The 23,679-nt window shown below is 33.2% G+C and overlaps 1 protein-coding gene across 1 annotated transcript; it reads left to right on the top strand.

The window, feature by feature from the left end:
* Positions 1 to 333: 333 nt before the first annotated feature.
* On the top strand, positions 334 to 12,579 carry LOC139485068 (uncharacterized). Its single transcript, XM_071269185.1, has 5 exons — positions 334 to 396; positions 6,250 to 6,447; positions 8,904 to 9,586; positions 10,486 to 10,841; positions 12,174 to 12,579. The coding sequence occupies exons 1-5, from the start codon at positions 385 to 387 to the stop codon at positions 12,497 to 12,499; spliced, it is 1,575 nt and encodes a 524-aa protein (XP_071125286.1). The 5' UTR covers positions 334 to 384; the 3' UTR covers positions 12,500 to 12,579.
* The last annotated feature ends 11,100 nt before the right edge of the window (positions 12,580 to 23,679 follow it).

Genomic DNA, 23,679 nt, shown 5'->3' on the forward strand with positions numbered 1-23,679 from the left:
TCTATAAAGGTTTTTGTAAACAGTCTTTTTCCTTAGTTTTTGGGGTATCTGTTTATATAAATTATTTTTTGGGTTGCAAAATAGCCCGCCCGCGTCTAACATGAGATAATATTTGTGTTCGACTTTCAGTTTAAAATTAAAGTTGTAGTCAAAAACACATAATACTGATGTTGTTTTTCGAAGTTTAATTCAACAAACTGAAGTGGTTGCAAAATTTGGGACATAGATTCATCTACATGTAAGCATTATCTGAAATGATGTTCAACACATGATATGTCTAGTGCAATAATCTACATTTTGTATAAATACAAAACAAACAAAATACTAGTTACACCAATATGATAATACACTGTAAGGAGTCTACATAAGATAACGTGAGATATAATGCTTTCAAAGGTAATTATGACCTTTGTAAATTCATATTTTTTATTAATTCGAATAGTAACTGTTACTATATCTATTTTATTTAGTGACCATCAGAATCTTGTTGAAATAATTACATGACACATGCACGCGGTATTCACGAAAGAAAATTCTAAATAATGAAATTTTATCGTAGTGTGAGCTGTTCAACATATTCATGTACGTCTGAGTCAGTGACAACCGTACAACAGATGTATCCATCGGATCGCCATCAATGACGGCGACGGCTGCAGTGCAGGCGATTTGGTTTTACGATATCACAGTAGCATGGGTTCGAATCCCGGCGAGGGAAGAACCAAAAATTTGCGAAAGCAAATTTACAGATCTAACATTGTTGGGTTGATGTTTAGACGAGTTGTATATACATTATGTACACAGCCATGTATCACCATCATTGATGGCGATCCGATGGATACATCTGTTGTAGGGTTGTCAATGACTCAGACTTACTTATAAATATAATTATTTTCTGTGACTGTATCTTACATTAATTTGTAGGATCCTTTACTATAGATAATTTAGCTGATCTATAACAATAACATCTTCATGCCTTATATATCATGTACTGCAGTACGCCGCTAGATTAAAACTGACGTGGAAAGGTAACACACGGCCAGCGAAAGCTCTTTTTTTTAAGAGCCCAGGTGGTCGTGTGGTCTAGCGGGACGGCTGCAGTGCAGGCGATTTGGTGTCACGATATCACAGTAGCATGGGTTCGAATCCCGGCGAGGGAAGAACCAAAAATTTGCGAAAGCAAATTTACAGATCTAACATTGTTGGGTTGATGTTTAGACGAGTTATATATATATATATATATATATATATATATATATATATATATATATATATATATAGATTGCCTAACAATGTTATTTTAACACACTATTTAGTATGTAAATATAAGAATGTTTAAAATATTTACAAAATGATGAAAATAAACGCAATATTTCGCTAGACCAACTAGCTTTATCAAGCGTGCATATAACCAGGTGAAATCGGATGTAGATGATAAGAAACTTTTGCAGCTCAACGTCTATGTTGCACTGAACTGCCTTTAAAATAAGAAAATTTTGCAGCTCAATGTCTATGAGCTCTTGCATTTAGCTGCTTTGAAAATAAGAAAATTTTGCAGCTCAATGTACATGTTGCACTTGGAGTTAGCTACCTTAAAATACATAATTGGTAGTTGAAGTTAGCAACGTCCATTGGCCAATATTACGGGATAAAAAGGACGATGCTTTGTTTTAAATTATTCTTTATCTTTCCTGTATCTTTTTTCGTCTTTTTCGTTAAGACCATCAGGTTCTAAAGTGTGGAGTTGGTGGATCCAAAAGTTTTCTCTTCTCCTTCTCGCCGTGGTGTCCCATTCGGTGTTGACTTCTATAATTTGGAAAGTGACATTATCAAAAGGATGTTTCGTTGAACGAAGATGTCTTGTGAGAGGACAGTTTTTGTTGGTTTTGTACGATGAACGATGGTTATTGAGCCGAATATTAAATTTGTCCATTGTTTCTCCCACATACTGAATGCCACAAGTGTCACATGTTAATATATAAATTGAGTTCTCCGTTTTACAGTTGGAATTAGAGTAGATGGTATAATTTTGTTTAGTAACGGAGCTGATGAAAGAACTGCTTGTATTGGCAGCTTTACAACACAAACAATTCCTTCGACCACATTGTTTGTAGCAACCGGGCGATGGATTAGGCTGCTTTGCTAATACAGATGTCACTACCAAGCAATACTATACTTGCATCCATGGACGTGTCTTCTTTATATACCAACATTCCACAAGACGAAGGAATAGCAGCCTGTGAAGAGGCATGGAACACTCGTAGTGAAAAAAATCCTCCTACTGAGTGCCTTGTTACACTTCTGAAACTAGTACTGGAGAATAACAACTTCTCTTTCAATGAAAAACAATATCTCCAGATAGACGGTACTAGTATGGGCACAAAAATGGCCCCGTAATATGCCAACATATTTATGGGCCAACTTGAAAAACGCCTCTTGGCTAGTGCTCCATATCAGCCCTTATCATGGTTCCGATTCATTGACGATATTGATTTCAAATGGACAGATTCACAAGAACATCTTAATGAATTTCTAGAACACTGCAACTCTTTCCACCATTCAATAAAATTTACATATGAATCATCTATGGAGAAAATAAACTTCCTCGATACTACGAGTTACATCAAGAACAGAACCATTATAACGGACCTCCATACCAAACAAACGGACAAACATCAATTCATTTCTCCTAAAAGTTGCCATCCTAAACACTGCTCCCGTGGTATCCGATTCAGCCAGGCATTGCGAATCAAGAGAATATGCTCTACTGAAAATACGAAAAATGCTAGACTTGGACAACTTCGTAAACATCTAGTTGTTCGAGGATACAATAACAACATCATTGATAGCGCTTTCGAAAGAGCAAACAAAACTAGTCGCCAAGAACTTCTTGAGTACAAAGATAAGAATAAAGCAGCTAACAGAACACCCCTTGTACTCACTTACCATCCGGATTTTAAAAATGTGTCATCCATTGTTCAGAAGCATTGGAAAATTATAGAAAATGATTTAAATCTAAAAAAAGGTATTTTCTTCACCACCAGTCATGGCCTTCAGAAGACCTAAAAACATCCGTGACAAATTAGTGACATCTGTATTAGCAAAGCAGCCTAATCCATCGCCCGGTTGCTACAAACAATGTGGTCGAAGGAATTGTTTGTGTTGTAAAGCTGCCAATACAAGCAGTTCTTTCATCAGCTCCGTTACTAAACAAAATTATACCATCTACTCTAATTCCAACTGTAAAACGGAGAACTCAATTTATATATTAACATGTGACACTTGTGGCATTCAGTATGTGGGAGAAACAATGGACAAATTTAATATTCGGCTCAATAACCATCGTTCATCGTACAAAACCAACAAAAACTGTCCTCTCACAAGACATCTTCGTTCAACGAAACATCCTTTTGATAATATCACTTTCCAAATTATAGAAGTCAACACCGAATGGGACACCACGGCGAGAAGGAGAAGAGAAAACTTTTGGATCCACCAACTCCACACTTTAGAACCTGATGAACTTACCGAAAAAGACGAAAAAAGATACAGGAAAGATCAAGAATAATTTAAAACAAAGCATCGTCGTTTTTATCCCGTAATATTGGCCAATGGACGTTGCTAACTTCAACTACCAATTATGTATTTTTAAGGTAGCTAAATCCAAGTGCAACATGTACATTGAGCTGCAAAATTTTCTTATTTTCAAAGCAGCTAAATGCAAGAGCTCATAGACATTGAGCTGCAAAATTTTCTTATTTTAAAGGCAGTTCAGTGCAACATAGACGTTGAGCTGCAAAAGTTTCTTATCATCTACATCCGATTTCACCTGGATAGATGCACGCTTGATAAAGCTAGTTGGTCTAGCGAAATATTGCGTTTATTTTCATCATTTTGTAAATATTTTAAACATTCTTATATTTACATACTAAATAGTGTGTTAAAATAACATTGTTAGGCAATCTATAATTTTATTTGTGTAATTGAATTAATCTCTGTACTGATTAATCCACACTCCCATAGATTTGTATGTCATGTGCTGCTATTTATAGGCACTTATATATATATATATATAGAGTCTATCAGAATCTACCAACCAATAAACTTAATAGGTATTGGATCATCAAAATTGACAATACTACACAAACAGGAAAAATTATATGAGTCTGAAAGATATAATATATATAGAATGACTGAATAATAGTCAACAATAAATCTTGCGGGCGATGGATCATATAATTATGATACAGTACATCACAAAACATAATATGTAACCAGTGTACAAAATCACCAAAAATATCACCATAAACATGATAAAGTGAACAAATGTTAAATATTTCGGATAACAGATTATCATTCATCTGTATGATCAGGATTTTGAATGAATCATGTCAATCTATTCTGATTATAAAACTATAAAAATCTTGAATTCTATACAATAAAACAGTTAGACAGTTTTACTCCGAACATCATATATTCATTGTAGAGACGCTAATACATTTTAAAATTTCCAAAACACGATTCAAAGACTAAAAAATGTGCCTAAAATAAAAACAGAAATTTGCTATATGAACTTGCACAACTCTAAAACTCCAAAATGAATGACAAAATAAGATGTTACAACAATTGCGTGGAAATAAATTCCAGCACTGACCGATCTAAACTGGTATAATATGTCAAATTTGACAACAGTAGAGTAATAAAAACAGAGGAGGTGTATTAAAACATCCCAAATAAATAGCAGATTAATTGATAATGATTAGAAAAATAATAATAAATTTCGACTTAGGTTAAATAATTGAATCTATTAGAGAGCTGACGCATAGACTTTCATCTATGAGGCTCATGTAGAAAATCTTCCTTCTCACATTCAAGACACTACATATTATCTTCGTAAAATGGAATCCATGATCCCTCTTCTTTCGGAAACCCTCATTGTCACTTTAGACGTCATCACCTTGTATTCCAACAAACCTCATGATGCCGGAATACAATCATGTAAGGAAATATGGGACTCTCGCAACACTTTAGAACCACCTACCGAATGTTTAGTCCAGCTGCTTACTCTGGCCGTGAAATGCAACAATTTCACCTTTAATGGTGAACATTTAATATACCTTCAGATAAACGGGACGAAAATTAGAGAAACAAACTATTTCAACAACATTATTTAAACCTCCTGGTTCCGTTTCATCATTGATGTTGACATGAAGAGTACGTTGTCTCATTGTCAATAATACCACATATTCTTCTTTATATTTTATCAAATTCTAGCTTGTTTAAATTCTATTTGGAGTATTAATTCTTAACACAAAACTTCGATTTAACAGAAATAGACAACTTTCGAGTTCGATGCATTTCCGTCAAAAACTCTGGTTTTAGTGAACGTCATTGGTGCGTTTAGGGGCGTCGTCACTTCCATTCCAATGTTGAGCGAGTGGTTGGAAAACTATAATTCTATATTGTACGAATTATACGACAAATTGAATTCTCAAAATTGACAATCAGCATTGATGTCATTAGGGAATTATCATTAAGTACCTACAGAACAACCATTATTTCTAGTGTATCCTGCACAATGACGATCACCAAGACGCTTGATGAACTTAAATAGTGCAGGGATACAGGCGACCCCCTCTATCTGGTAAATGACGTCATAAAGGCGCGTATAATTGACGAGTTTTTTCCGGTGACGGATGAACTCGAAAGTGGTCTATTGTACCGTACGATTACGATATAGGGTTGCTCCTTAAAAGTAAGCTATTAAAAATTTGTTAATGTTTTTAGCCATTTTTCGTAGTTTTACGAGACTTCACCATGATTCGATTAATTGTGAATGAATTTCTTCGACCTTTTTTTCAGCTTTAAAGCTAAAATAATATGGAACATTTCGTAATATTTATAAAACAAGAAGATGTAGTATGATTGCCAATGAGACAACTCTCCACAAGAGACCAAAATGACAACTACATGTCACCGTACGGCCTTCAATAATGAGCAAAGCCCACACCGCATAGTTAGTTTTAAAAGGCCCCGAAATGACATTTAGTTTATTTGTTAAGACATGGTCCTGAGAATGATTTCCATTAAAGCTTAAAATTTGTACATCAAAAATTAAATCCTACAAATCATAATATAAATAACTACAAAAACACCATATTAAAGAACTTTGTATTTGGTGCGGTTAAATATATTTTTACTGTATATATATAGTTTTTACTTCTAGTGTAACCTATTAATTATGACTTTCAGATTTTACTGATATGCTGTTTTGTTTCCATTTTGATTTTGGATGTTGACTGTCGTTGCAATGAAACTCTGTCATGTGTAACACAAAACGGCAAGCATGGGTTTTGCATGGGTGGACAGTGCTTAGCAGAAGTCCAGTCTAAGTCAAGAACAAACCTAGAGTTTCGGATAATAGCTAAATACCCGGAAATGAATATCAAGGTAAATCATTTTGTCACTGTAATTAATTTATTTATATTTTCCCAGCTAAATGGAGTTGGGACTAATAAGTGAACCAATCATAGGCCATTTTTTGTAAAGAAATACACTCATTTATTTCAGTTCCCCGAAATAGTTTTATAGAACAATTTATAGTGATTACTATGAATATGAGTCATGTTTAATGGCGGGAGAAAAGTTCTTGATTTGTTACACTGAATTTAAAATGCCTGAAAGCGGTGTTTAAATAAGTTGTGTTAAAAAAAATTAGCGCTTGAATGCTTTCGCTGCTATTCGGCTGATATATCATCAAATATTTTTTTGTAATGTTTCGTTTTCGGAGAGAATGATTCGTATTTGAAAATCAATTTGTCTTCTTAGAACTCTAGCCTGGATCCATGTATTTGAAAACAGCATCTAGGCGACTAAGCTAAAGACATAATATCCCATATATATGACTCAACCATGGCCACTTACTGTTGACAAATATGTAGCAAGCAAGGGAAGTACTAGTACCAACATTGATAAATGAAAATAACACATCATGAAGTTATTGTGTACAAAGCGCTTTTCTTGGCTAACCTTCGCCAGGAAACCTTAACATTAACAATTAAAATTCGTTTGCTTGCCGAAAAGGTATTTTACGATTTCAGGCTGACTGGGAGGAGCATAAAGTTATATTTTTGTCCGTCTGTACGTGTGTCCTTCATTTTATCCGTAGGTTTGATCTTAAATTTGTTTTCGTTCTCTAACTTAAGTTTGCCTTAACCAAATGATAGAAAACTAAAACACAATGCTAATTATCACAAAACACAGGTCAAGTTTGAATTTGGATGGTGTCACTCTTTCTTTTCTAGAGTTCTGACCTTTATCAAATGGAAACATTGCTGAATTTTTCGTTTCAGTTCTCGTACTCAAGTTTGTCTCCACCAAAATGTTATGAAACGTAACACAATGCTTATTTCTACAAAACATAGCAAATACGAAATTAAATAGCTTCACTTTTACCGTTCTACAATTAAGCTAGAATAATGGTGTATGCACGCGGAGCCATCATCTGTTATCCATGGATTCATTCTCCATTTATTTAAAACTTATATCTTCTAATTGATTACTGTTAATCCAATAGCGGCTTTTTCTAAAAGAGGATAAATGCTTTTGTTGTATTCTTGTGATTCTTTACAATGTGTAGGCATGTTAATAAAATTTTTAAAGGTTAAAAAGGATGATCATAAATAGTATTGATAACTAGCATTCTGCATGAAAACACATACATGAATTGACTATTCAAAATATATACTCGGCATCTGTTGGGCTGTATATGTATCATAAGAAATCCGAGTTATGCCACTTTGTCGGACGAATATCAACTGAAACAGCTAACAATGACAAATGAAAATCACATTTGTAAAATATTGTCGCCTCAACCCGCCTTAAAGGTTTACAAAGTTCATTAGACTGTGAGAATATGAAACTGAATTTATCCTAAATCGTGCTCATATTCGTGAACTGCATAGGAAAACAAAATTCTAACAAACACAGACGTTTAATCCTGCAGCAACTTTTTGCACCTGTCCTAAGTCAGGAATCTAATGTACAGTTGTTATCGTCTGTTTATGTAGTTCATACGTGTTTCTCGTTTTTATATAGATTAGACCGTTGGTTTTTCTGTTTGAATGGTTTTACACTAGTAATTGTTGGGGCCCTTTATAGCTTGCTGTTCGGTGTGAGCCAAGGCTCCTTGTTGAAGTCCGTATCTTGACCTATAATGGTTTACTTTTATAAATTGTTATTTGGATGGAGATTTGTCTCATTGCCACTCATACCACATCTTCCTATATCTATTTATACAATTTTCTACCTTAATAATAAAATTGAGAATGGAAATTGAGAATGTGTCAAAGAGACAACGAACCGACCACAAAGCAGAAAACAGCCGAAGGCCACCAATGGGTCTTCAATGCAGCTAGAAACTCCCACACCCGGAGGCGTTCTTCAGCTGGTCCCTTAACAAATATGTATACCAGTTCAGTTATAATGGACTCAGAATTATACACAAGAAACTAAAATAAAAAAATACAAGACTAACAAAGGCCAGCGGCTCCTAACTTGGGACAGGCGCAACATTGCGGCGGGGTTAAACAAGTTTTTGGAGATCTCAACCTTCCCCAATACCTCTAGCTCATGTAGAAAAACAAATACGCACAGTAATACCCAGTTCAAGAGAAGTCCGAGTCCGATGTCAGAATATGAAACAAAAGAAAAAAAAACAAAATGACAATAATACATAAATAACAACCGACTACTAGCAGTTACTGACATGCCAGGTCCAGAACTCAATTAAACTGATTGAAAATGAAACAGATCAATGCCTGCAATGCAATTAACAAGATTTTAACTTGAATAAACTCTGATATACTTGTCAAAACTCATATTTGAAATGTATATATGTATTGCAGGAAATTAAAGACAAATTCTTATACATCAGAGGAAGTGGACTTGGTTTAAACTGGACAGCGGGAAAGAAAATGATGAAGACTGCGACTGATACATGGGAAATACTCTTTACATTTACATCTTCTGATAATGGATTCCGGTGCCAAGACTGTTCAAATGATATAACAATTACTAAGAAACTTGAATATAGAATTTTAATTGCAGACAAAACTAATATGATTGGTGGTAATTTCGTTGTAGATTTACCCGTATCGATGTCTTCTTCCTATTTCCACGAAAAGCCTTTGTTTAAAGTATATCCGTGGTTTTACTCAAAAGCAGGACATGCCTCTAATGTCACAATTCATTCTCCAGAAATCGGAAAGGAACGCAAGATTTATCTGTATTTTCCACCAAGTTTTAACGAAAACACGTATAAGAAATACCCGAATGTGGTTGTCTTTGATTTATATCCTGGTGGTGACTCTAAGATACTTACACCTATTGTCGATAAACTTCTAGCTGAGACTGGCACCACAAAAGAGTTTATCATCATTGGATATGGGGATTATCAACCAAATCATGAACGTTTTGTTCTACTAACACCTGTTCCAGGTACATATTTGACATGCGCTAACGGGACCTTTTTTAATTTATGCGACAATTGCCTGCCAAAAAATTACACAGTTGATGAAGAATATCTAAGGTAAATATTCATACTGTCTTGTTCAAAGAAAAAAGAAAAAAAGGAAGTCATTAGATATGCACAAAATCTATAGAGATTCAACCATGTTTTCTGCAACATTAACTTCAACACAGATAATGATAATTCAAATGCAACAACGTTTGTAACGTTCATTTTGATTTGATAACGTTACTTTTTTACATGGCATCAATTGACAATTGATGCTATGGGACGTACGCACAAGCGCAGACGGCATTTGACAGATTTTTATTACATGTTTTAACGTGGGTTTCATTAGAATGGAGATAACAATATTGTATTTTAAGCTCCGACGGCATCAATTGGGGATTTGATGGTCGCAAATACCCGTTTACTGTCTCCGCTAACGCGTAGCCAGTAAACTTTATTTGCGACCATCAAATCCCCAATTGATGCCGTCAGAGCATAAAATACAATACAGTTATCTCCTAAAGAAACGTCAAAACGTTAAACAATACATTCGACAATTCAGAACGACGAAGCGGACAAACACTGATTAATACTAAAAATCAAGTAAGGACACATAGTTTGGACATTAATAAACGGACTTAAAGATGAGCTTAGTTATGTAAGCATGTATAATAAATTAGATATTGCAAAGTTTCAACGTAATCTGCAAAGGGTTGTAAAAGAGGATTCGACTGAATAAACTATATAACTAATGATTTATGGACTTCGAAAAAAAAACCTATCTGTCAACGTAGGATACTAAGTTATGTTGTGTTGAAAATCCTTCAAACAAATAAAATAATCGTCATGTTGGAGTACCCCGAGAGACATTGCAATATTATCAATCTAATGAAAAATGCACGCTGGTTAACTTTATTTTTAAAATATTGTTTGGTAAAAGCTTTCTTTATTTTGTTATTTGTAATGTACAGGCTGATGATAGATAAATGTGGAAAACGTGATAACATCCCAGGATTTGGTGATCGTTTACTTGACTTCGTCTTACATAAAGTTCGCCCGAAAGCACAAGAACTTGCGAATAACCGTATCCTGATAGACCAACCTAATACAGGAGTGATGGGGTATTCTCTTGGAGGCTTAATGTCATGTTATGCTGCATGGACACGATCAACAATTTTCGGATTAGCTGCTTGCCAAAGCCCATCGTTATGGTGGCCTTTGAATAACATAACTTCAAATACGTCCGACTTTCATTTTTTAAATAACACTCTCAGAGACAAATCTTTTCAACAAAGAAGATTCCAACAGAAGATAGTATTAGATGCAGGTAACCTAAGCTAATAGAAACATTACTTTGCTATACAATTTAAAGTTAACTCCACGTTTGATGCATTTATTTACATATAATAACGTTAGATGTATGTTTCATTCTGATACTTTATTCTGATTGGCTAACTGCACATCACGTGTTATTCCGTAAGCAATTGCATTGCTCAATAAAACTTTTCCTTCATGATAACAAGTGGTTCCACAATAAAGTGCACAGGTGAATTAAATAAAACAATAATAAAATTCGTGTTTTCATGATCAAAACTAAACAACTGTAATTATAAGTATTGAATGCTTCTTTTTGTAACTTCATAGGGTTGTAAAAGCGTTGACCGAAGTACATTTTGTATGAAGCGCAGAAGCGCTTCATACTAAAAATGTGCGTACGGTACCCCAATGAAGTTACAAAAAGAAGCATTCAATTCTTAAAAAAGTATACATTTCAATCTACTTTCATTTAGAGGCTCAACACAATCGTTCGGAGAACCATGTATATTTTTATACACGAAAAGATATATCAAAAGAATGATGAATCCAAACATATTAGCTGGATTCAAAATAAATTAATGGCTATACAAATACATACAACAAAGAGATTTGATATAACTGCCAAATAGAAACTTTTCCAAAGAGGTGTAGATGTGAGAACAAACTACAACCGTACAACTTGTAAACTAGACATGACTCCGGTAAGACACGATGTAAAACAGTTTAAATAAGAAAATAACGGCCTGATTTATGTATAAAACAACAAACGTAAAACAAGTATAAATCACACCAAACAAACGACATCCACTGAATTTAAGGCATATACAGAATATGGAGGAGTTAAACTAGTTTAAGGGCACCAACACTCCCATAGTGCATTTTTGATTTAGAAAAATATATTCAAATGGTCCCCATATAAACAATTGACGAATGCCAATCGCTTATTAATTAAATGAGACTGAAGTTTCAAAACAGTTTTCAAAGCGCTTTTGTGACTTTCAAAAGGATTTGTATACCACCAGAATCCATGCTATTGCTGTCATATTGGTGTTAGCAAAAAAAAAAAAAAAAAAAAAAAAAAACGAAAAAGAGAAAGGTGACCAATATCCTTATTTTGTATATATTTTTTTCCTGATACAATTTAACTGCAGGTAGACAAAATATGTTTACAAACAAAGTTCATAATTAAAACATCAATAACAAAGTTATCAAAATACGTTTATTATTAAAAGATGAATGCAATTTATTTAAGAAATGTTATTATAATCAGTACAGACATGTGAAAAAAGATACATTTTATCAAAATATTCTGCCTAAAAAAAAATTTTGTTATCTATTTTAGGGAGTTTAGAAACTGTTAGCCCATACAAACTTACACAGTCAACTGTTGAAACTGCAAAAATGATATCAAATACCCCTGGTTTTACCATGAATCATAATGTTTGGGTTAACGTATACCCAGGAGAAACTCATACTGTTTTGGAATGGTTCAGTCACTTCTGGATAGTATGTCAGACATTGTTACCATCTGAGGGAGCTCCACAAATGCCTCGAATTCACACAGAACCCAGTTGGTGTGTTGCTAATATTGCTTCAAGTTTGAACATTAATTTTACATTATTAATTTGTGTTCAGTGTGCAAGGTTTTTATTTTACAAAGGAGTTTAGTAAAGTTGTCAAGAAAAGGTAGTTTCGTAAATCCCGGTCAGATACAAGTGTAATAATTTGAATATAGAAATCTTAACACACATGAATCAATTTTCTTCTAATCTAATAGTTTTATTTATGCCCCACCTACGATAGCATCCGTCTGTGCGTCCGTCCGTCCGTTCGCTTCAGGTTAAAGTTTTTGGTCGAGGTAGTTTTAGATGAAGCTGAAGTCCAATCAACATGAAACTTAATTCACATGTTCCCCATGATATGATCTTTCTAATTTTAATGCCAAATTATAGTTTTGACCCCAATTTCATGGTCCACTGAACATATAAAATGATAGTGCAAAGTTCAGGTTAAAGTTTTTGGTCAAGGTAGTTTTTGATGAAGTTAAAGTTACATCAACTTGAAACTTAGTACACATGTTCCCTATGATATGATCTTTCTAATTTTAATTCCAAATTAAAGTTTTGACCCCCATTTCACGGTCCACTGAACATAGAAAATGAGAGTGGGAGTGGGGCATCCGTGTACTATGGACACATTCTTGTTTGTAAATAAAAACATTTATCTTCTAGATATCTTCAATTGACAGCTTATAAAATCTGATTTAAACATTATAGGACACATGTACATTATGTAATACAACAAATAACATTTGATAGAATTATAGTAATTTTATTTAATAATTGGGTCGTTTTCAAAAAATGTCGAATTTTCAGTACACCCATGCTAACTTTTTTATTTCTAATGGAAATTTCAGTTGTAATGGTTTAAATGAAAGCTTGTCGGATTTGTGATTCAGAACATTAATAATAAACACACCTTACATCTATTTTGATAAGATTAAACTGCATTTAAGACCCATTTTGGGGGTATTTGTCTGCGTACAGTGTCAGAAAAACACATTTCAAATGATTTTTTTGCGATTTTCTGATCGCCTTGATATCTACAAAAGGGACTTTTTAAGAACGTTAAATATTATTCTAACGAAAATTCGTAGCTTCTATATCACTGTATGTAACATATTATCTACAAACTAAATTGAATCTGCGTACAGGAGGTTCATGTCTTTCCTGTTACCGCTTCTTAAATCAGCCGTGAAATTAATCTCCCTATGAATATTGAATCAGTCAGTGTTGATTTCAAAAGTGCAAAGTAATCTTTACATTTAAAACGCCTCGTTTCTTGAACGACAGTGTAGAGAAACGAAATTTCAAGACATTTAGTGAAAAAAATATAGCGTACTTTTTTTTATGTCTATGCTGTTACCACCAATTTTGATTAAATACACCAACAGTATATTTGTAAAAAGTGCAATAACGTGTTGGAAACCAAATTCACAATAGAAAAACATAATCACTTCTCCAAAGGGAGTAGTTATTTCACAACAGCAATCAAAAACGAAGAAATTTGTCTATCCTGTTATGTCTATCCTGTTACTATGGTTGCTATGGTTACAGTAACAGCATAGACAATTGTAGACAAAAACGTCGTTAATTTTTTTATCTTAACATATAGGTGCAAAACGAATGAAATATTTCGTTGTTTGAAGTCATCTTCAGGTTATAACGTCTTAATCTTCCCAATTAAGCATTCACAGGTGCAATACTGATATCGGTAACAGGAAAGACAAAAAGGTAACAGGATAGACTTTTATATAGTAATATATCAGAAACGTACGTTCCTGTTACCAATGAAATATATGGAAAAGTAAACTAACTTATGAGGGATTTACTTGATGTTGGGTTTATTTGAAAGGGTGAAAAAATGCCGAACAATATAAATTGCTATCTTAGACTTGCATTACTGGTGCTAATTTTTACAACCTTTGAAAACCAATTTTTAGAGGCATTTTTCAGTACAACCTGGAAAATTGGCAAATTATCTATTATATTACAGAATGAATATATATAGAAGTTTATTCTCTTGAAAACCATCTAATTGTCTACGTAAAACAAGCTTAACATTTTATCTTAACCTTTTCTTAATAACCCAAAATTTCTTTTGAAAATGGTAACAGGATAGACAAAATAATGTACCACCGATCAAAAAATGTTATAACATATTCTTGTATGACATCATTAAGATTGCATCTTTTAATATGTTGTTCTTAAAGTACTGTTTGTTATGATTTGCTTATGTAGAGGGTTGTTTGAATAAGTAACTTTTAATAATTTTTTCAATTTCAAAATTCGACATTTTTTGAAAATGACCCAATTAATATTTATTTTCATAGATTGTATTGCAAAATCCCACCAATTAGCTTAAAGGTCGGACAATAAGAAAAATTAAAAAAAAGTATTATTACAGTATTATACTGAACTCCGAGGAAAATTCAAAACGGAAAGTCACTTATCATTTGGCAAAATCAAAAGCTCGAACACAAGAAACAAATAAACAACAACTGTCATTTTGCTGACTTGGTACATGTATTTTTTTTATGTAGAAAATGGTGAAGTATTCCTGGTTTTATATCTACCTTAACCTCTCACGTGTATTTCAGTCGTATAAAATACATACATACCTGAATACAATACATACACAATTAAATTAACACACATATTAAATGTAATATTAAATTCACTATTATACAGTGAAATAGAAATCATGAACCTGTCTAACATTGATCTGTCTTTATCAGATCTACAGACTGTTAAATAAAGACGCAAATGTGACGAACACATCCAAGGTTGAGGCTATTAATATAATTACAAATTTAATATAAGGAAAAAGATCTTGAGATGATGGCACTTTGTCTCTTAGATTAGCAAAACCATTTGAACGTTTGCTATAGTTATATTACAATTAAAAAAAAGAAATGATTTAAATCACCTAATTCTTTACTTTTCTTTCATAATTTTTGTACTTTTTGGATGTTCATGTGTCTAACAACTTCAAAACCTAGGGAAAGATTATTTTAGGATTTTATGAATTGTGACGGTCCTTTATTCTCATTGGTTTTAACTGTTCCTGTCTTTGTTTTTCTTCTTCTTATTAAACATAGACATTATTACAAATATGAGTAATTCTCCCAGTTCCGTGACGGTCAGTATACTGGCTCCTAGAAATAGTCCCATTTGTCCACACCTGAATTTCCTTAAATTTATTTAATGACATAATAGAAATGCAATTGCTAGTAAATATAACCCACATAATGTTCGTGCAATTACAAAGGTATAATCATGCACACTTTTTTTTTTACACATTTATAGATTAACAAATAAGGAGATGCGATGTTATTGCCAATTGCCAATGAGAAAACTATCGAAATAGGACTTGAGAAATAAGGATGTAACCAACTAAAGGTCGCCGTACGACATTCAACAGTAAGCACGACCAATACCTTATAGAAGTCTATAAAAGAACCCTACATTACAATATATAAATCAATTAATGCTAAAAAAAAAAAAAACAGATAACCAATTGTAATTGACAGCTGCTACCACTGACACCCACTTAATCACAGGCTTCTGGAGAAAGACTTCATCAATATTGCAATTGGGTATTTTTTTTATATTTTTTTTATATTTTTAGATATTTGGAAAATTGGGTTTTAATGTCAGATCATTGATAATTGCTTTAAGAAATATGCACATTTTTGATAAGACTTGGACCGATTTGCCAATATGTCATATGTGTATAGACATCTGTCCATTGTTGAAGATTGCATCGTCTTTTAATTATTTTTGTCGTTTATCTAATGTCTCATTGACGTGTATCCAACATATCTGATTGATAATTTGATTGCGCAAACCACCTCTAACACGGGACAGTTGTGTATCAGTACAAACTAAGATGATTACTTTTTTAGAATCAATCAGAAATGGCCCATCCTATCCTCTTGGTACTAAGCACAGAAACGAAAAAACAAAAAGATAACATAAAACAGTGACTTACGAGTAAAAGCAGTTACTAGAAAACTTAAATTTTTAGTTTACACATACTTTAATATCAATCAAAACACCTCTGGCGGATTTAATATCAAGGCTTCATACGCAGTCTGCTGATAGCTGAATTTGGGAATTACTGCATGTGGATTTCTACATGTTAATAACTGGATAGCAATATATGTTTACTTTGGGTTCAATCTTAGTAAAATAACATGTAACTAAATTCAAAGATCATTTCAAAATGGACTACCTTTAAGACTAAATAAACTCATTGTAGATACCAGGATTAAAATTGAACATACATGTAGATGGTTTATCGTTTTATGAGTGTCATCTTAAAAATGAGGATGTGAAATTCCGATTGTATTGAAAAAAAATATAAGAAGCTGTATTATAAGTGCCAATGAGAAAATTCTCCATCCAAGTCACAATTTGTAAAATTAAACCATTATAGGTCAAAGTACGGCTTTCAACACAGAACTTTGATCACACCGAACAGCAAACTATAAAGGGCCCAAAAATTGACAACATGTGTTGTGTAAAAATGCTTAAACGGTAACACCAACGTCCTAATCTATATAAAAAAATGATTGATTGATTTTTGGTTGCTTAACGTCCAGTGGCAAATATTTCATGCATATTCAGGACGAAAACAAGTTCACAATAAATACAAAAGGTAGGTCTTGTCAAAATAGAGGCCATCTTGGATGATTGTCGGGGAAATTCGGACTGCCATTGGAAAATGAGGGTTTATTGGATAGGGACAGAAATGTTGCCTTGCAACAGGCCACCTACGGACCCCTCAAAGAGTTGTTGCAAGGGTTATTAACGTGCAAAGAGTATTCCACAGTCACCCTTGTGGGTTATATATATAAAAAATGAGACACGAGAAACAAATCAACAAATGACAACTACTTGACATCTGATTTCTGTTTTAGGACAGGTGCAAACAAATGCAACTGGTTAAACGATTAAATAGACACCAACTTTCACCTCCATCTTTATCTGAAACAGTAGTGTTACATCACAACATAGAAATACAAATTATCAATTGAAATGTTTTAACCCAATCAAAAGACATATTAACACAATTGAACATACACTGAACGAATAAATGTGATTTATGACACAAAGAAATACAAATTCCATTAAAAAAAGGTGTGAATGAAAAATATATCGCTGCGAGATGTAAAACAAAAAAAAGAATCTAACAATAACCTTGAAAAAAAGCCCGAATTTACAATAATATGCACAGGTAATGAGAATAATTTTGTTGTAAGGTAAACAGTTGAAATGGAGAATGGTAGTATGATTTACAAAATAAATATATGCATGGTACAAAGAAGTAAAAAATCATAGTTATACCAAACACTTATCAAATCTAGTATATAAACGAGATATCGTCATGATGTCAGATTTCGAAAGTTCACCTCAAATCGTTGTATCTATGGAATAATGTAGTAAAGTAATTGATATTAGGTTATTATTCCCTGACTTCTAAGTTTGAGTTTATTGTATACATATAGCTTACGTTCGTTGACATAAATAGCGGAAAGCATTATCAATCATTACTTTTAAACAATCAAAGCCAAAGCAATACATTTTGTCAAAATTGATATTTCTGGCAAGTGTGTTCTATTTCAATCGCCGACCGTGCAAGGGCTGTATAGAGAATGTTTTCAGGTGCTTAAATTTGCTACTGGACGATGACCCCAATGATGCTAAAACATCCAACGACCTTATATGTATATTGATTTGGATTACATTATGGTAAAACGTATATCTATTTGACTGACAGTCACACCACATCGCATTATAATTATGACCATACAACTAAACTTACCAAATATCTGCACTGTAGAAGTATATACAGGTTGTTGCTTTACAACGGTTGTTTCGAATTTATCAAAGTAGAAGTGAAGAACAATGAAGTTCTTCCTTTCATGGAGATTGTGTTACAAATATGAAAAAAAAGATTAATATTTTTGTGGTGCAAATATAAAGGGTCAATAAAAGTCCATAATTGATTGTTAAGATTTTAGTTACATTGATAAAAGTTTAGTATATTGATGAGAGCAAACAAACTTTTATTTTTGTCCATCTGATGAGTTATAAGCCTTTTTCAACTGATTTTTATAGTTCGTTCTTAATGTTGTACTGTTATACCACTGTCCCAGGTGATCCCGCTAACATGTTTAACCCCGCCACTTTATTTAAGTATGTGCCTGTCCCAAGTCAGTAGCCTATAATTCAGTGGTTGTCGTTTGTTTTATGTGTTACATATTTGTTTTTTCATTTTCTTTTATATAAATAAGTCCGTTAGTTTTCTCGTTTGAATTGTTTTACATTGTCTTATCGGGGCCTTTTATAGCTGACTATGCAGTATGGGCTTTGCTCATTGTTGAAGGCCGTACGGTGACCCATAGTTGTTAATGTATGTGTCATGTTGGTCTCATGTGTGGACAGTTGTCTCATTGGCAATCATACCACATCTTCTTTTTTATACTTTGTTATGATAAAACCAGATTTACACAAGACATTTAATAAACTATAGCTGCTATAATAAATCACAATGTTCAATTCAGGTCAAATCTGACAGTAGTATCTACGCTCTAAAAGGAGAAACATATCACTGTTCAAGATAACAGATAGATAAAAGAAAATGTTTTGGTCATTAATGATTGGTAATGAAAAAAAGGTTATCAATTTGTAATGAAGGAAAGTTATAATTTAGTAATTAAAGAAATGTATGTTCCTAATTGGACGCAAGGAACTCAAATAGGCACACCAATATCCAACAACCACTGCTAGTGTGGTATCTACTTCATATAATCCGAAATAATGTGCTACCTGTAGTTGTTTGTGGTTGCAACAACACAATTACAAAACTGAATAAATAACTAAATGACTCAAACGGTTGAATGAAACGAAAGGACAAGAAAAAAATAAAGCAACACATTTTGTTTTATGTATTCTACGTTTAGTATGTATCTATATAACAAATGTAGACAAAAAACATATTGTTATGTAATGTGCATTTTCGTCTTATTTTGTTAAAATGTGCCTCGGTGGTCTCTTGGTAGTGTGCTCGCCTTGAGTGTTTTAAGTCATTGATTCGATCTTGGGACGTGTAAAATAAAATGAGACGGATTTGCTGCATCCCCGCTAAGCTAACCGCATCCAGGTGTATGAAGAAACACTGGTCGACTAAGAGTCAGAAAACGGGTAGGGTAACATGTCTTATTGATATCCATTACCTTGTGAACTAGTGTCATTAAAATACGACTCCGAATTTATGTCTTGTACAACACAGATTCAAATATGTTCTAGTCCCGACATGCATGCGATATCTTTAATTGGACATTATACACCAATCCATCAATTTCAATCTACTAAAAGTTCTGGGTCTGAATTTTTTTCAATGCATTAGTTTTTGTTGCGTTTACAATTTCTAATAGTCAAACCATACATTTCCTTATTTTTATATTATAAGGGTAAATTAAAATAATGAACGTTATTAATTGCCTTTGAACTGTTATTTATTTGTACGTGCAAGTGATTTTATGGGCGTATTCCCTGTCTGACAAAATAGGAGTATAACAGGCTACGTCAAGATCAGCAATCGCTCGAATAAGATTGTATATAATAGTCTTAAACTCATTGTACTTTATGTGCATAATATGTGTAGGACTCTAAAGTGCGATGGGGACGCTAAAGTACGATGGTCACGCTAAAGTGCGATGGTCTTCGCTAAAGTACGATGGTCCGCGAAAGTATAGACGTAATAAACGTACTATGAATTATGAGGTGAACAGTCATTAATTTTATACAAACAAAGAAATGAACATGCCGAAAGATAAATGTAGAAAATTGATTAACAATTTTAAACCGAATGGTAATGACTTACTTAAAGTCATAAGAAACCTCAAATTAAAAAAAATAATGCATATGTTTTTTTATAACTCAATGGATAGTTTACATTATAAAACTTATGTACATATACTTTTTCTGAAGAAAATTCTTAAATTTATTCATATTTAGAAGAAGTTTACTTTATTTTAATTGCTTCCTTCCAGGAAGCAATTTCCCCGACATATTTTCCGTATGCAAAGTGACCTCAGTGTGACCCATCTCGTAAAAATCCGGTGATCGAAATACGCATGGATGTCCTTAATATAAACTATTATCTGAATTTACATGTTTAACACGTGCTCAATTTCCATGCTTTTTTGTTGATTTTTTGTTGATTGTTGACAAACAGGTCTTCGGCTTCAAAACACGAAATTTAATTACCTACCATATTTTCACAACACTGACCGATTGTAAAAAAAATTGACGATTATACGAAATTTATGCGAAAAAAATGAAATTTTTTTGAACAGAAGACCAAGTTTTTGATATTTGTATGCATTGGTTCAGGACTTGGAAGAACATTATTTTTCACCGGTCACTCGTTTCTTATGACTTTAATTTAAACCTAATCGTGCTTTTTTGGCTGAGGCAAATACGCTTTTCTTTTCTCGAGTGCTGGAATAAGGACTTGTATCCTGCAGTCGATCATTTTACTATACAGATACAAAAGCATACATATACGTATCCTTTATCTTGTTTCTATTAGAAGCTAACGAATACATTGAAATCATTGTTTATGTTGCAGTTTACGGTCCCCGTTAAAATATTGCCGATTTTAAAAGTCGGTGTTTTTATGCGTATAAGATAAATTGTCCGCTAAAACATTTAATGAATGGCTATTATTTATTTTGAATTTATTGAACCATAAAACTAATTTTTGACTCTTCACATTGAATAATCCGCGAAGCGGATTATGTAAAATATGAAGAGTCAAAAATTAGTTTTATGGTTCAATAAATTCAAAATAAATTATTGCCATTCATTATAAATAAATTTCTATCAAAAATAAGGCTCAAAGAACTTTTTATATTAATTATATTAAAACAATAACAACGTACACACAAGTTGGCGTATGAATATACAACGTCAGAGTGGGCGTGTCGCCATAAAAATCGACAACATTGAAAATAAAACTAATAATTTTAACCAATCAGAAGACAGTAAATACACCAAATTTATTTATTAGTTTGTACATTATACATTTGTAGGAAACCTGTATTTCTACTTGCTGCGAAAAAGGAGAAAGGTCGGAGAACATTGCATTTCTTTCTCATTTAAATTAAGAACTAAAACAATAAATGTTACACGATGAACGAATTTTGTATTTGTAATTTACAATGACGGCTGTAAAGAAGATGTTGACATTAGTGATATACTGTGTGAACGGCAAGTTACGCGAATTATCCAAATACTTATTTGATACGCCCGAATTTAAATAAAAAATCATATACAGGATATATAGATTTTTGTCACTCATAAATTACCTTTTTAGCAATTATAACGGGGTCTTACTTTTAAATTTAGAAACAATCACTTCTGCCTATCGGTAATTATAAAGCCCATCACATATGTTTTAAAACCTAAGCATACAAGCTTTTGCAAAAAAGACTATTTATTAAATTCCGTGTTCTTGAACGTTTTAATTAAGCCATTTAATATTACCCTTCTGCATGGTCCATCGCACTTTAGCGTGATATTCCATCGTACTTTAGCGTAGACCATCGCACTTTAAAGTCCTACATAAGAAAACACATATGTATGGGCTTTGCTCATTATTGAAGGCCGTACGGTGAACTATATAGGTTAATTTCTGTGTCATTTGGTCTCTTGTGGAGAGTTATCTCTTTGGGAATCATAACACATCTGCTTTTTTTATACTTTGTGTTGTGCGGAAGAAAAATAAATGCTATGTTGTAATGCGTGTTCTTTTATATGGCACATTTTTATTTTAAAATGTTTAAAGCATTCAGCATGGATAGAAGTAAGACCGATAGTCTAAAAATAACTAAACTTTGAAAGTAATTACTTACATAGAAAGCCGTCGTTTAAACAGAAGGTATACGGAATTTGAAATTTTTTGCAATAGAATGCGTTTTTCGGGAAAATAACGGTTATCTTCAATTGAAAGCAATCAACATCTAAATCGAAATATTAACAAAACATTCATTTACAAGATGACTCACTTTGTGAATCACATGATTCGATAGGGATTAAACTTTGGTATCCTTCGCCTTTTTTTCATAACAAGTTTAACCCCTTCTCAATCGTACCCCAATCAATGAAAGTGGTCTCGGTGGCCGTGTACACCAATTATACTCTGCAAAAAAAGAAACGCATAATGGATTTTTAGGAATTTTAATACATATATTTTGAATGGAAATTTTACAATTACTACTAAAGATATTCACTCAAAAAGTGTTTGATTGAGAAAAGGACATTAAATTCCTTCGTAATTGATGAATAAAAGCCAAAATATCACAATAAGAGTTACTGCCAATGTCATTAAAGTATAAAGTAAGTACCGTAAATGACCACCTCTTGCTGCTTAGACAGCTTCGCATCTCCTCGGCATGGATGCTATCAATGTTCTAATGTTGTTGTGAGGAATTGCTCTCCATTCCTGTTGAAACATTGTCGGAGTTGATCAAGGGTCTTAGGCGGGGGTTGACGCTGACGCACACGTTCATCCAGTTGGACCCATAGATGCTTAATAGGATTCAAGTCCGGTGATTTGGAAGGCCAAGGTAGGACATTGATGTTATTCTGCTTAATGGAGTCCATTATTAAACGCGCTGTGTGAGACCTAGCTTGTCCTGCTGGAATAACTCCACCTTTCGGTCAATAACATCCATAATTGTTACAGAATAGGGTGAAGATTTGGTACCATTAAAACGTTTAAACCCGCTGCAATTGTGTGCACCTGTCCTAAATCAGTAGTTGTCGTTTGTTGATGTGGTTCATTAGTGTTTCTCGTTTTGTTGTTTTTTATATAGGTTAGACCGTTGCTTTTCCCATTTAAATGGTTTTACACTAGTTATTTTTTTGGGCCCTTTATAGCTTGCTGTTTGATGTGAGCCAAGGCTCCGTGTTGAAGACCGTAATTGGACCTATAATGGTTTACCTATATAAATTGTGACTTGGATGGAGAGTGGTCTCATTGGCACTCATACCACATCTTCTTATATTTATATAAGGTGAGGTTGGAGAATTCCGTCTCTGTACCTTTGAACTATTAAATTACCGGAAACATGTCCCAGTTCCGTTTTATGGTCAGTCGAATTAGTCTACACCATGACAGTTCCTCCACGGAAGCTGTCCACTTCTTGGAGAAACGAGGTAGTAAAACGTTCATTCATTCGCCAGTAGACTCGAGTTCTTCCATCATGTTTC

The sequence above is a fragment of the Mytilus edulis genome, chromosome 8 (genome assembly GCF_963676685.1).
Source record: "Mytilus edulis chromosome 8, xbMytEdul2.2, whole genome shotgun sequence".
Lineage (NCBI taxonomy): Eukaryota > Metazoa > Mollusca > Bivalvia > Mytilida > Mytilidae > Mytilus > Mytilus edulis.